At 46.0% G+C, this 14,587-nt stretch overlaps 1 protein-coding gene across 1 annotated transcript in view; it reads left to right on the forward strand.

Annotated features, from left to right (window-relative positions):
* The first annotated feature begins 271 nt into the window (after nt 1–271).
* The window catches only part of xkr7b (XK, Kell blood group complex subunit-related family, member 7b), a 41,428-nt gene continuing 27,112 nt past the window's right edge, over nt 272–14,587 (forward strand). The window contains exons 1-2 of the mRNA XM_086004293.1: nt 272–361; nt 5,159–5,399. Coding sequence (XP_085860419.1) covers nt 272–361; nt 5,159–5,399 — 331 coding nt within the window. The remainder of the gene's footprint in view (nt 362–5,158; nt 5,400–14,587) is intronic.

Here is a 14,587-nt window from a genome sequence, read left to right on the forward strand (position 1 = left end):
CCATTGGCGGCTGTACCTTCAGCTGCCAAGGTCGAAATCTTTGGAATTCCTTCCCTAAACCTCTCTGGAGATTGAGTCAAGTAACAGGAGCACAGATCAAGCCAATTCTCTGTGCTGAATCGTGTCAAAATTCTGCACCCACCAGACAAGTAGAGAGTATTCCATCATGCTTCTGATATGAGGCATGTAGTTGTTGGGTAGGCTTTAAGGGATCAGGAGGTGAGCTGGAGTACCCAGCTTCTGTCCTGCCCTCCATAACCACAGCGTTGACATGGTTGGATCAGTTCAGCTTCTGGTCAGTGGTGAACCCCAAGATGTTGCTGGTGGTGCCAGTGAAAATGTTGTTTTTGCTAATTACCTGGTTAGAACACTGGCAGAACTACCTGTTCTTCTTTGAATAATGCCATGGATACATGACGAAAAGGGAAGAAAATTTGAGGTAAAATGTTGAACTGAACTCTTTCAGTTGAGTTACAAGAGTGTGCAATGTATTTTCATTTTAAAAAGCTTTTTTCCCCCATCAGCTGATTGTTCTAACTCTCACCTGATTTATGTTTGAAAGAAAGCTTCACGCCACATAATGTAAAGCTAGCAGTCATAATAATAGGAAGATTTTACAATATTGAAGTTACAAGCTCTGGCAGCTAAAGTATTAAACTAGGCAAACAGTCTGTTTAATTTAAAGTTCGTGCGCAAAATAAATTCAAATTTTGGCATGATTTCAATTTAAGGTACCAAATAATTTGAATTAAGCAACTTTGAATTAAGAGGTGTAAATTGAATAATGAAAGGTAGGTGATGATTGAGGCTATATTCTAGGGTGGAATACATCCTTGCTGTTGGATGATAGTTGCGGTACAAAACTAGCCCTTCAAAATGTACTCTTGCCATCATCAGGTTTTACAGACTTACCATTTTTTTTAAACTGGCCTTGTTCGATATTTTGGATGCCTGTGTACTTGCAGTAATAAGGGTTGACCTAAACTATTGGTTGCTTTACAGAGAGTTTTTTTTAAATTCAAAAGCCAAGGTGATGGGGCAAGGTCTATACTGCAGGACTGAACCAAAGTTGTGAGAAGTTCAAGAGAAGATGAGGTGGATCAGGCAGTAATGGTTAATTGACAGCAAGCATGGGTTTTAATAGCCTGAATATTGGGGATAGACAGAAAATCTGTGAAGGGACGAAGTTCCAGGAGAAGCACAGATTAAGTTGCATACTGTCACCAAGTGGAAGCACTGGAGAAGCAAACATTAAAGCACACACTTTGGTTTCACATTAAAATTATGGTTGCATTAAAGTTGTTATGTATGTAGCCACTGTTCTTGTAAAGGTTTGGAAGTTACTTTGATGAAGGATCTGCAGAATGTGGCACATTTGTGGAGTAAAGGGTGTGAGAGTGGCACAGATGTCTCTTGCAGCTATTACTGAGTTGACCTCTGCATCCTCTTGCTGATTTCTTTGTTGCTCATGGAAGCCATTCTCCTCTGAGGCACCCATGATAGGGCCTCTTTATTTTCAATAGTGTGCAGCACACAACCCAAATTGTTGGAATGTGTCATTCCAAATAAGTATAAAGCTGCAATAAAAACAGAAAATGCTGGAAATACTCAGCAGGTCAGGCAACATCTGTGGAGAGAGAAACAGTTAACTTTTCAGGTCGATGACCTTTCGTCAGACCTGGAAAAAGTTAGAGATGTAACAGATTTTAAGAGAGTGCAGGGGTAAGGAAAGGGGGGGAGGGGAGAAAAGAACAAAAGGGATGGTCTGTGAAAGGCAGGAGTGATTAAATGACAAACGGTGTACAAAGCAAAAGGAGATGGTAATGGGACAAGTTAAGAAACAAAAGATGAGTCTAGAGGAGGTGTAAATGGGTGTAGCAGAATCAACAGCTGCCATCTGGAAAAATTAGGAGCAGAGGTTATGGTCTGAAATTGTTGAACTCGATGTTTAGTCCAGAAGGCTGTAAAGTGCCTAATTGAAAGATATGGTGCTGTTCCTCGAGCTTACATTGAGCTTTGTTGGAACAGTATAAGAGGCCGAGGACAGAGAGGTCAGAGTAGGATTGGAGTGGAGATTTAAAGTGAGAGGCAACCGGAAGCTCAGGGTCACGCTTGCGGACTGAATGGAGGTGTTCCGCAAAGCGGTCACCCAATGTGCGTTTGGTCTCCCCAGTGTAGAGGAGACCGCATCTTGAGCAGCGAATACAGTGTACTAAATTGCAAGAAGTACAAGTAAATTGCCGTTTCACCTGGAAGGAGTGTTTGGGGTCCTGGACAGTGGAAAGGAGGAGGTAAAAGGACAGGTGTTTCATCTCCTGCGCTTACACGGAAGATGCCGCGGGAAGTGGAGGGGGCATTAGGGGTGATTGAGGAGTGGACCGGGGGTCGCGGAGGGAGCAGTCCCTTCGGAATGCTGAAAGGGGAGGGGAAGACGTGTTTGGTGGTGGGATCATGTTGGAGGTGGTGAAAATGGCAGAGGATGATCCGTTGAATGTGAAGGCTGGTGGGGTGAAAGGTGAGGACAAGGGGAACCCTATCGTGGTTCTGGGAGGGAGGGGGAGGGGTGAGAATAGAAGTGCGGGAAATGGAACAGACACAGTCGAGGGCCATGTCAACCATGGTAGAGGGAATCCTTGGTTGAGGAAAAAGGAAGACCTATCGGAAGCACTAGTAGGGAAGGTGGCAACGTCAGAACAGATGCGATGGAGATGGAGAAACTGGGAGAATTGAATCAAGTCCTTACAGGAAGCGGGGTGGGAGGAAGTATAGTCCAGGTAGCTGTGGGAGTCAGTGGGCTTATAGTGGATGTTCGTCGATAGCCTATCCCCAGAAATGGAGACATAGAAGTAAGGGAAGGGAAGAGTTGGTGATGAACCATGTGAAGGTGAGGGAAGGGTGGAAATTGGAAGCAAAGTGAATGAAATTTTCTAGTTCAGGGTGAGAGCAGGAAACGGCACCAATACAGTCATCAGTGTACCAGAAAAAGAGGTGAGGGAGGGGAACCGAGTAGGACTGGAACAAAGAATGTTCCACATATCCCACGAAAAGGCAGGCATAGCTAGGACCCATCGGGTTCCCATTACAACACATTTTATTTGGAGGAAGTGAGTGGGGTCAAAGGAGTAGATGTTCAATGTGAGTATAAAGCTGCGTTTACATAACTAAAGTGCAGCCACAAGCTCTTCCTCCATTAACTGCACATCATTGTTTAAAACTGCCAACCTGCAGTAAACTGGCATCGCAGTCCCACAAAAATGTGGTTACAGTCACTGATTTAATTGAAGTAAATCTAGGGATTCAGTCCTGCATTTTTTGGCCTCTGGTCTCATTAACAGCGGAGCTCAGCAATACTATAAGATCCAGCTTGTTGATGCGAATTGTATAAAGGGACACTGAGATCACTCTCCTAAGGATAAAAATCCTATAGAATATAAAGTGCCTTTCAACCTTTGCACAGTGTTCGGAAAATCTTCTCAAACGTAGGTGCTAGCTGTTCTATTGTTATAGAATTCATCACAAAAAATTACTTCGGCTCATGACAGTAGTTATCATCAGGTTCTTTGTAATCCAAGATTGAATAAAAATGAAATAATTTTATTACGGTTTTAAACCATTGTATGAAACAGCAACCAACAATTCAGCATCTGCTTACAAAACTGTTAGGGCGGACTGGCTCAAACCAGTCGTGGAATTGTTAGATACTAGTTGTCAGGGACTGTCTCTAAGGGTGCATTTATACAATAGCTACTGATCTGAGACCAGTAACTGCACTTCCAATTCAGCCAGGCAGTACCCTATTTACAGTGTCTGGGTGAAACTTCTACCAGGAGAGCATTCTGTGCATGTGTGGTTACATGTATGTGCATAGCTCCTCTTTTTAGCAGTTAAAAATGTAATGGTGTGTCTGACAGAATCTGCACTGTATAAACATTTTAATTAATTGCAGGTAAGTGTAAAAAGTGTCCAGAAGGTCCAATGGACATTTTCAGTATCTTTTACACCTGGTTTAATATCACACTGGATTTACCGTCTGAGATGTTAAACGGAAGCAGTGTGATCTTGGCCTCTCCTGACTGTGGGCACATTTTATACGTTCCCACAGGGAGTCTTGCGTGTGAGAAGTGCATATTGGGAAATCGGAGTCATGCACCCCGTGGCCGAAAATAATAGGAAGGATTCCCACAATTTCCCTGTATGTATTCCTAGTGGCTAAAGCTCTCTGCTAGGAACACACATTCATAAAATTGATTCTTACAACTTTAGGGTTTGTACAAAACCACACTGATAAAATTGTAGTGTAAATGCAGCCTAAATTTCATACATAAACTGATGTGAGAATAAATAGTGTGTGTATGTCAGTCAACCTCTCTAGCATTGAAAATTAACTATTACAAGTGTACAGTCTCATTCCTTCAGGTTTTAATTGTTGTTGAAGATTTTTTTAAATGAGTACTTTTCCTTTCTGTCTCTCTTTTCTCTCAATCAAATCTTTCTTTCCCTCTCTTTATCTCTTTCTGTGCCTGATTTGACGTTGAATTCACCCACCTAATTTATACTTTCTTCTCAGTCCTTGCGCTGTTTATTTCACAATCCTTCAATCTGATTGGTTAAGGAGAATCATGGTTGCTTGCCCTGTTCACTCGGGTCCCGGATGCCGTTATCAGCTCGCTCTTTCAGCAACTTGCCCCACACACAATTTAAAAACCTAAACGTGCAAGGGCAAGTCTAACAAATGGCAAATGCCTTTAGATGCCCTGCTACAAGCAAATTATGGCCTATTATCTTGGCTAATGACCATAATCTTCCAATTTTGAAGTTATCTTCAGATTCTTTGTAACCGAATGTATCAGCATCTTTAAGGTAGCATCTGTCAAAAGCTCAGACGATATCATTTCAATAGCATGAGGATAAAACTTTGACTTTTGTTTTTATTTGAAATATTTAAGTAGTCCAATGGATCGGTTGCAGTCCTATCTTAGAATCAGTTTGATAAGGCAGCAAACTTGGCCTGCACTCGCTATGTAAACCAACCCTTTTATTCAGTCGAACTGTGTAGAAATTTAGTTGATGGCTGAGCACGTGCTCCCATCATCAAAGCGACCATTAGCTGCTGTGTACTAGACAGTCATTAATAGGGAGGATTCTGTGGAATTAGTAGTCATTAAGTTGCCTTGAACATTATTTCTGTGTTTTAAATAGGTATCTCAGAGCCATGTATCTTGGAATTCAAAGCCGTTGGCACAGAGAACATGAGCGCCGACACTTCTACTGGAGAATGATGTTTGAGAGCGCTGACATAAACATGCTGCGCCTGCTGGAGGCCTTTCTTAAAAGTGCACCACAGCTTGTCCTGCAGCTAAGTATTATGGTGCAGAGAAACCACATTGGAACCTTGCAAGGTAAGGCTCAATAATTTTGTCACAATATAAAGGCACACAAAAAGAAAACGGGACCTTTTAGGAATGGGAACGGGAAAAGACTCAACAAGTTTGTCTCTTTTTTGTCAACCTTGGCTGCTTGTCACACTCTTACTGCACCATAGATTCCCTCTCTCTCCAGAAAGGCATCCAATTGTCCCTTCAGCCCATTTAGACTGTCACTTCCCTGCTGTTGTTGTTTTCATATCTTCACACTCTCTTCCTTTGGAGATCAGTGTAGTGGAAAGAGTCGCAAGCTGATCAACAGTCTGACAGACCACAACCTTTCATGGTCGTAATCATCTTTATAACAGCACCATACCAGACCAGGGTGATTAGCCCTCTATGGCAGGAGGGTTTAATAAGCTCCCACAACTGATACGATGAGGGGCGGGGCACCTACATCCACTGGATGAAAGTATTCTGCTGGCTGACGATCCAGAATTCAGAGTAGGAGGTCCAGTCTCCACTTGCCAGGACTGTCTGGAGTTGGGTTTGAACCCTGCACCTTTGGCTCAGAGGGGTGAATGTTATCATTAATGCTCCACTTCGCTGATAATATTCAACAATACTCTTATCCTTTAGGTGGAAAAGTTTCACCTGATTCTCTTTCTTATTCTTAACTTCCTAATTGTTGATGCGTATCCCACAGCTAAACCTGTGGAATTGTTCGAGACAGTTGGATATTATCCATAGGTTTCTATAGAAGGATGAGCCAATGGGCTGAATGGCCTTCCTCCTCTGTACTTTGTGACCTATTAACATATCTAAGTCTTAGATGACTGGAATAAGTTTACATCTAGCTTGACCCAATTTTGCCATTTAATTAAAAAAAAAAAAATTATCTAAACATAATTTTCATACGCAGTTACCGTAATGATTACGATCATTAGGGGTAGCATAGTGGTTATGTTACTGGACTAGTAATCCAGAGGACTGGACTAATAATCTGAAGACGTGAGGTCAAATCTCACCATGACAGTTTGTGAATTTGAATATGAATAGGAGTGACCACCCCACAGTCCAGTAAGCCTGGTCTTTACACTGAGGACACCCTCCATTGTGTTGTGTGGCACTACCACTGTGCTAAATGGGATAGATTCAGAACTGATCTAGCAGCTCAAAACTGGGCATCCATGAGGCACTATGGGCCATCAGCAGCAGCAGAATTGCATTCCACCACAATCTGTAAACTCAAAGCCTGTCACATCCCTCACTCTACCATTGCCATCAGGCCAGGTGAGCAACCCTGGTTAAATGAGAAGTGTAGAAGAGCATGCAGCAGCTGAAAATGAGATGCCAACTTTGTGAAGCTACAACACAGGATTAGATGCATGCTAAACAGCGGCAGCAGCATGCTATAGAGACAGTCAAGCAATCTCACAACCAATGATCAGATCAAAGCTCTGCAGTACTACCACATCCAGTCATGAATGGCGCTGGCCAGTTCAACAACTAACGGGAGGAGGATGCTCTCTGAACATCCCCATCTTCAACGATGGCGGAGCCCAGTATGTGAGTGCAAAAGACAAGGCTGATGTGTCCGCAACCATCTAAAAGCAGAAATGCCATATGGATGATCCATCTCTACCTCCTCCTGAAGTACCCACCATCACAGACGCCAGTCTTCAGCAAAGTCAATTTACTCCGAGCCTCATCCCCAAAGAAACTCACCACCATTAAAATGCCGCTGGACGGGAATGGAGTGGCTTAGAGCTAGTGAGGTCACTGACCCATTATAACCCCTCGCTCACCCCTTTCCTGTCTGTCAGGAAGGGGTTGGGGGGGGGGTGGATTTATAATTGGGGCCATAATGCTTTATCACATCATCTGGATGTCCCAAAATGCTTCAGAGCCAATCAATTATTTTTGAAGTGCAGTCATTGTTTTATGTAAGAAAACCTGAGTATAGTAAGTCCCACAAACAGCAAATGAGATGAGTGACAAGTGAATCTATTTTGGTGGTGTTGGTTGTACAGAGGCTTGGTTGGGCCCCACCTGGAGTACAGCGCTCACTTTCACCAGTATACCAAGCCTGAAGGGGTTAAATTGAGGACTAGTTGCATAAATTTGGCTTATATTCCCATGAATTTAGAAGGGTGAGGGGTAATCTAATCGAGGGATTTAATAGGGTAAATACAGAGAAATTATTTCTTCTGGTGGGGGAATCCAGAACAAGAGGCCATTTTGGAGTGAAATCGGGAAGTATTTTTCCACACAAAGGGTAGAAATCTGGAACTCGCTCCCCAAAAGACTGTGGCTGTTGGGGCAACTAACATTTTCAAGACTGACGTCAATAGATTTAGGTAAGGGTATCAAGGGATATGAAGCAAAGGCAGGTAAAAAGGAGTTGAGGTACAGATCAGCCAAAATCTGATTGAATGACAGAACAGGCTCAAGGGGCTGAATGGTCTACTGCTGTTCCTATGTTTCTCCAATGAGATCCTTTATGTCCACCTGAGCAGGCAGACAGGGCTTCAATTTAACATAACATCCAAATGACAATGCAGCACTTCATCAGTCCTGCACTCAATTATGAGCCAAAATTAAGTGCTCAGGTCTGTAGTAGGGCTTGACCCTGCAACCTTCTGACTCAGAGTACTACCAGTTAAGCCAAGCTGACATGCTACATTGAGCACAGTAGGCTTTTGGATTCCAGGATAGAGACTTTTCAGTATTTAATCCCAGTTAAAATCACATGAGCATCATATGCACATATAAGTCAAATGATAGGACACAAAAAATGCTCTGTCACACAAATAAGTACATGCGTGAGTCACCTAATAGGCTGCTTGGAATAATAAAACCCAGGGCTATAATTAACAACATTCTGCAGCTGAAGTTAGTAATCCTGCTAATATCTCCCCAATTATGATGAATACCACATCATGACAGTTAATTACTTCAATGCTTGTGTCTTGTAGTTAAAACTATGATCTTTTATTGAGGAAAAACACTAACAATATTTCTGAATAAAGATGAAAAGAACTGCATCCAGTGTTAATGATATAGATTTGCCCAAGTTATTTTGGCAGCTGGTCCTGAATTGTACATGATTAATAAAATGTAGGCTTTACTTCATTTATGCATCGTTCCCTAAACAAAAACGCAGGCAGACAGCTTGCACGTAGGTTTGTATGTGGCGAGGGCAGCTGTCATTGTGGTCAGCCCGACCCAATCGGAATATCTGCTGCAGGCCAGCTGAAAGAAGCTAGTTCACCCAATAAAGAGTAACTCCAACAGGGTGCGTCCTGACAACGGGCAAGCAGCCTCTAGCCACCTTCTGGATGAAGAGCAGGGGGCGGGTTTTTCACGTTTCGTTGTGGCAGTCAACGTTCTCAGCAATCACTCTGATGAAGTCAAAGTACTGCTTGCAATTGCTGGACAAAAAACTTAGAAGCTGCACTAAGATGTGCTGTGTCTGATCAATTCGTGTCAAAATTCCAAACTTTATTCATCGAGAAACACTGCAAAGTTTTGCACTGAATGGTGGTAGATGTTTAAGTAAATGTACATTTACCTGTAGGTATTATGTATAAGGCATTTTCTACCAGAGTTAGTGCATGTGACTAAAACGGTGTCTCTGTAGCCATGGCTGCGGCTAGTCAGTAATTTCCTTTGGACAACACTGGTAAATGGTGATCTTGTTGAAATAAGAGTTTCTTTGTAGCATGCTTTATGTGGTGACAGCAGGTTTTATCAGTAGGCTCAGAGTGAGTTGTGTGGTGACAGGTAGGTGACATTAGTAGGATCAGAGTAAATGGAACACCAGGTGAGAGAACACTACTGTTTGTTACATGATGATAGAAGGTTAGGGAGACAGGATTGTGTAGAAGCTAAGTGGGGACTGTGGGTGTGGTTGAAAGATGCAATGACTAGGAATAAAGGCCACCTGAAAAGACAGCAAGGAAAATAAAATAATGGTGCTAAATTCACTCTCTCGTTTGCTGGCAGGAGTCGGGCAGAACAGCTCCAAAAAAGACCAGCACCTGAATTAGGATTTTTCAGTTGGCCTTGTAAGAGCCTCTGTATGGCCCCGATTTTCTGCCAGCCGTCGGGCGGCTTTTCAGGCGGCCGGGGGCTGAAAAATCGCTGAAAAAGCGCGTTGCGCCCCCCCCCCCCCCGCCTGATTCCCCGCACTGTCCGACTTTCGGACCGCCGTTTCTCTGCGACCCGCTTCAGTCCCGCTGGCAGGACTGGCCGTCGGAGCACAAATCACCAATTACAGGAAACTTTCGATTAACCGGCCCCTAAATAACCGGAACGCTCTATCCACCGGCAAAATTCAGGAGTCGGTTCAGATAACTTTTATATTACTTTTTTTACTCCATTTGTTGCTGTGCAAGGGTGTAGCTGAAGCTGTTGCTAAGCTACAGAGACGCTTGCAACTTGTGCCGATTGTTTTGTAGAAGCAACAGGGTTTGTTGCTTTATACGGAGCTCTGAGCTCCGTATCTTTTACTATAGCGTTCGGTTATCCGGAATTGTTGATGAACCGGCAACACGTCGGTCCCGTCCGTGCGGATACCAGAAAGTTTCCTGTATTACCTTGTTTAAGTAGATTTTGAGGGGGCCATTGCGATTTGGGGGCTTTCCCCACGTGAAACACGCCGGCGGGGAACCCCGCTGATGAGACCTGGCGTGAAAACAGTTGGCTGGCTTGCTTGCAGCTGCAGGTCAATGAGGACTGAAGAGATTTAAACAGGCAGCATTTGCAGGCTGCAGGACCTTGTTGATGAAGGCTTGGGGGAACTTTTTGAAGGCTTAGGCACAGCTGTAGAAGGTTGGAGCCTCACACACTTCTCCAGTGTGAGCTCCTGGGAAGCCCCTCTCACCACCCTAACTCAGCACCTCCTCAACGGAGGCATCTGCCAGAAGCATGGGAGGCCTTTGGTACCTTCCCTCCCTGGCATTAGAGGATCTCCAACAGCAGAGGAGGCTGGAGCAACTCCAGCACCAGCAGGAGCGACAGGCTGCGGCTCAGCCACCTGGGGCAGCACAGGCCAGAAGGGACCAGCGCACGAGAACATTGCTGGGCAGAATGCAAGGAACACACTCATCCTGGGCAGATTTGCGTAGCCTGGTACATCAAACACTGCTGTAAGGGGGGCATCTTTTAACTGGTTTATAGTAATTTACCTGGCCAGCAGCCTTTGCCTCTGAGCTCTGACCAATTCCAACCTTTTACCTGGTTTACGGTAATTCACCTGGTCAGCAGCCTTTTGCTGCTGCACACTCTAAACCAATTTACAAACAGTGGTTTTGAATCGCTACCCCTCCTTCAGTTCTGAATGGAGGAACTTATAATGATATTAAAACGGACAAGTGGTTTGGATGAGAGAAAAATCAAGTTTTATTACCTAAATAAACTACAATCAAAAGAATAAACTATGCCACACGAACACAGTAATTACAGTAAAACTATATAACAGGGGGTTGCAGACGGCGAAAACGAGGGATAAAATGGCTCCAATGTTACTTAAACAATCTTAGCAATTACCCTCAAATCACCACCCCTAACTCCTGCTAGGTTGCCTTGCCGAGGAGTCAGAACACCCTGCTCACCTGTGGTCCAGCGAAGTAAAGAGAGTGATAGCTTCTCAGCAGCTATCTTATATACCTGGTGAGCTCCTGCTGTTCTGCCCTGCCAGGGCTGTGTGCAAAATTTCCACCCAAAGGTTCCAATACATAAGAGAAAGCTGTGATTGGCTAACTCAGAGTGGTTGGACTGGGTTAATGTGTCTTCCGGAGCTCCCTGCGCTGAAACAAAAGGGAAATACAACTGCTCTATTGTCCAGAATGCTAGGTGATTTAAAACCCATTCAGTTCTTAAATGGTTCCCATTCAAGATCCAAAGTCTCTTCTGCAGTTTAGATGTATCCACTCGATATACAAACAAATGCTAATAGCATTCAATTGCTTTGTAAACAAAGCATTGTCCTGTGGTACAGGCATCGATTGTCCTGCTGCAGGGGGGGTGGGGACACCCCTTTGATTGGCAGCTCCATTGAACCTTACTTCCAGACACAGAAAGCTGCTTTCCAAGTCCTTTGTCTTCGGCCATGTGGTGAGACAGCCATTTTTATCCCTGGAAATTTAAAAGCACAACGCCCAGGGATTCTTTAATCAAAAATATTAATCTTCAGAACTGTAAATTATTGCGAAATCTTACACTGCAGCTTCACTGCTTCTTAACTAACCATGGACAGTGGCCCATGCCTGCACATTCCTACCTATTTGACCAGCTTGCTGACATCTGCAAGTTATCCTAAGGCCTCTATGTGATATCCCCATTCGCCAAATGACAGACACCATAACTGCAGCAGTTGCCACCAGATTTTTTATGTAAAGGAAACTGATGGCATTAAAACTATTTACAAGACTTTTCACCCAAGTGACTACCCTTGTGATTAGTGGTGCTTTATTTTTCTCTTACACGTGCTCCTACGTAGTGGTACCCCTTGCTCACTTTCCTGCTGCGCCTGTCTCGACACCTTTGGCGGGCGTCCTCTGAGGTGGCAAGCCTGTGAGGGCTCGCCAGCAGTCTGCTGCTCCTGCGGCTGTGCAGGGCTTGAGACTCCTATCTCACTGGGGTGTGGACTCCGGCGGGGCTCTGACCGAGGGCTCTGAAGTGGCATGGAAGTGTGAGCGCCTGGAGAGGAGCCCCTACTTCCTTCAGGTGTGCCAACAACCTCCCTCTCATGGGTCAGCTCCCCCTCAGCGCCTGCAAGTGGCTGGAGAGCACCTTGCTGCACATCAGGGGGGCCATGGGGACCCGCCTCAGCACTGGAAGTCCTGCTCAGAGGGACTTCCATGAAGGTCTGGTTTCGGTGCTCCATAGATGCCCATCGCTCCTCAAGAGTAGCCATTCTATTCAGAGCACTCACCATATTTTCGACACCCTGGCGACTGTGCTCCTCCATGACCGCAGCCCTCCTCTCCTCGGCCGCAGCCCTCCTCTCCTCGGCCGCAGCCGCCCTCTCCTCGGCCGCAGCCCTCCTCTCCTCAGCCGCAGCCAGCATTGCCACGGAGGTAGCAATCCTTTCCGTGGTGATGCTTTGATGCGCCACTGACTCCAATAAGGCTCTGCTTATGCTCGCCATGGACTCCTCCATTCGCTCCACACTCGCAGCGACCCTGGAGACAAAACCTGCCAGAGACTCCTGCATCTGTGCATGGAGAGCCATCACCTCCTGTCTTGCGGATGGACCCAGAGGCATAGGGTCGACATGCAGCTGAGCTGAGCTGGCAGAGCCCTGCGCCCTCTGACGAGGACTCTCCACTGCTGTCCCTGTCTCCACAATCTGCTGATGCTCACTTGTGAGCTGTGATACACCAGGTGACAACTCTACTCTATGTCCCGAATGTCCCACCGAGGTGTGAGTGTCTGCGCTGGTGCTGGGTGCACTTACTTCTGCTGATGCTGCGCCCTCAGAGGTTGGAGCTTCCTCTGAGGAGTCTGTCTGCAAAGCCTCTTCCTCCTCGGCACTGGCGACGGGGGCTCCGGATGGTCCTGTGGGAGAGTAAAGGAAAGAGTTAGAGATGTGATGGCAAGGCTACTTGCACATTGGATTTGGCATATGCTCATAAGTCCAAATGATGTGGCTTCAGAATCATTTCAGCAACTCATGCTATGTCAATGAGAAAGATGGGGAACTATTCTGTCACCAGCTTGCGGGCTTGCTCCGGTCTCTCCTTCCCCAGCATCCACAGGCACGTCAGCCCCAGCAATCTCGAGTGCCGCTTCTCCCAGGGGCTCAGGTGGGCGACTGAGGGTGGTCCTCCTCCAGTCCTCGCACGCTCTCATCTATTGTGAGCTCTCTTTTCCTGCAATGAGAGAGACAAGTGGAGTTTGAGTGAGAGTGCAGGAGTGAGTGTAGATATTGCATAGCATAGATGTTTAGAAGGAGACAAAGATGTTGTGAGGCTGCAAGACCAAGGGCCCTCCCTGTGTGTTGTCAGTTGTGTTCCAAGCATCAGAGTGAGAGGCAGTGTGAGGGCTGCATGGTGGAACAGTTATGTGAATGTGAGCATAGAGAGATAGGGAATGGGTAAGGGTGCATGGATGTGACTGTGAAGTGGGATGTGGAGAAAGAGATTGCTGAAGCTGAGTGCTGTTGGGGAAAGGCAATGGGGATCAGGTTGAGGGTGATGGAAACTTCGTACTTACTTTCCCTGTGCGGTGAAGGTCGTGGAAGCGCTTCCTGCACTGCAGCCAGGTGCAACGGGTGACTCCCAGAGAGTTGACCTCTGCAGCCACCTCTATCCAGGCATCCTTGGTCTCTGTGGGAGGCCTCTTCCTCCCTGAGCGAGGGTACAGGACCGCCCTGTGGGCCCTCACCCCATCGATCAGTGACGTTTGGTCGAATTTGGTGGCGCAGCAGCTGGTGCAGGCTCCTCTGCCATTCTGCAGGAGTGGTTGAGAGGCCTGCAGAGGTTGAGAAGCTTTCTGGACACTTTAAAAGCACCACGAATGATGACATCATACTGTGGGGCTTTCTGACTGGAAATGGACAATTAGCAAGGTTGCCCACATGCTGGGAATTAATTGGCCACTTGAGGGAAAATTGCGTGCAGCTGGCTGACCTTTTTTTGTGTGTCAGAAACCCCACATTCGGGGAAACCCGACCATTTCCCACACAAGCCAAAAATCGGGCCCTATGTCTCTTACAAAGAAGTGATGTAGAGGTGATGGGGCTGGGGACTCCCTTTGCTGGGAATTTCCACCTCACCAGCCCATATGAGATCTGGCATGAGACTGGAGGTCGGTATGCCTGGTGAAATGTGGCGTACTGCTCTTCAGAACAGCCAAAGTAGGCCCCAATGACGACTAAGCACAGGAAGCAGCCTGGACCCCAAAGATGGGAATTGTTTTTTAAAAATAGGATTGACCCCTTTGCACAAGTGCACAGGGGAGGTACTGCATGGGGAAGGGAGTCTGGGCAAACCCCTTCCTCCCTGATGGTGGTCAGAATTTCTGACAGCATAGGGCTGTGGGGGCCCGAGATGTGCCCATAGTTGGCGTGGACACCCGCCAGCCTCATGCAATTAAAGTGCCCTCTCAATCACCTCAAACTCTGGCAGGGTCACCCCTGAAATGCATCAGCATGCAGAATTCTGACGTAACTGCCATGATGGCAGCTCACCCATTACTGGGGCCAAGAGGTTTGG

This window comes from Somniosus microcephalus, chromosome 13 (genome assembly GCF_052327205.1).
Source record: "Somniosus microcephalus isolate GS21.2 chromosome 13, FLI_Smic_1.0, whole genome shotgun sequence".
Lineage (NCBI taxonomy): Eukaryota > Metazoa > Chordata > Chondrichthyes > Squaliformes > Somniosidae > Somniosus > Somniosus microcephalus.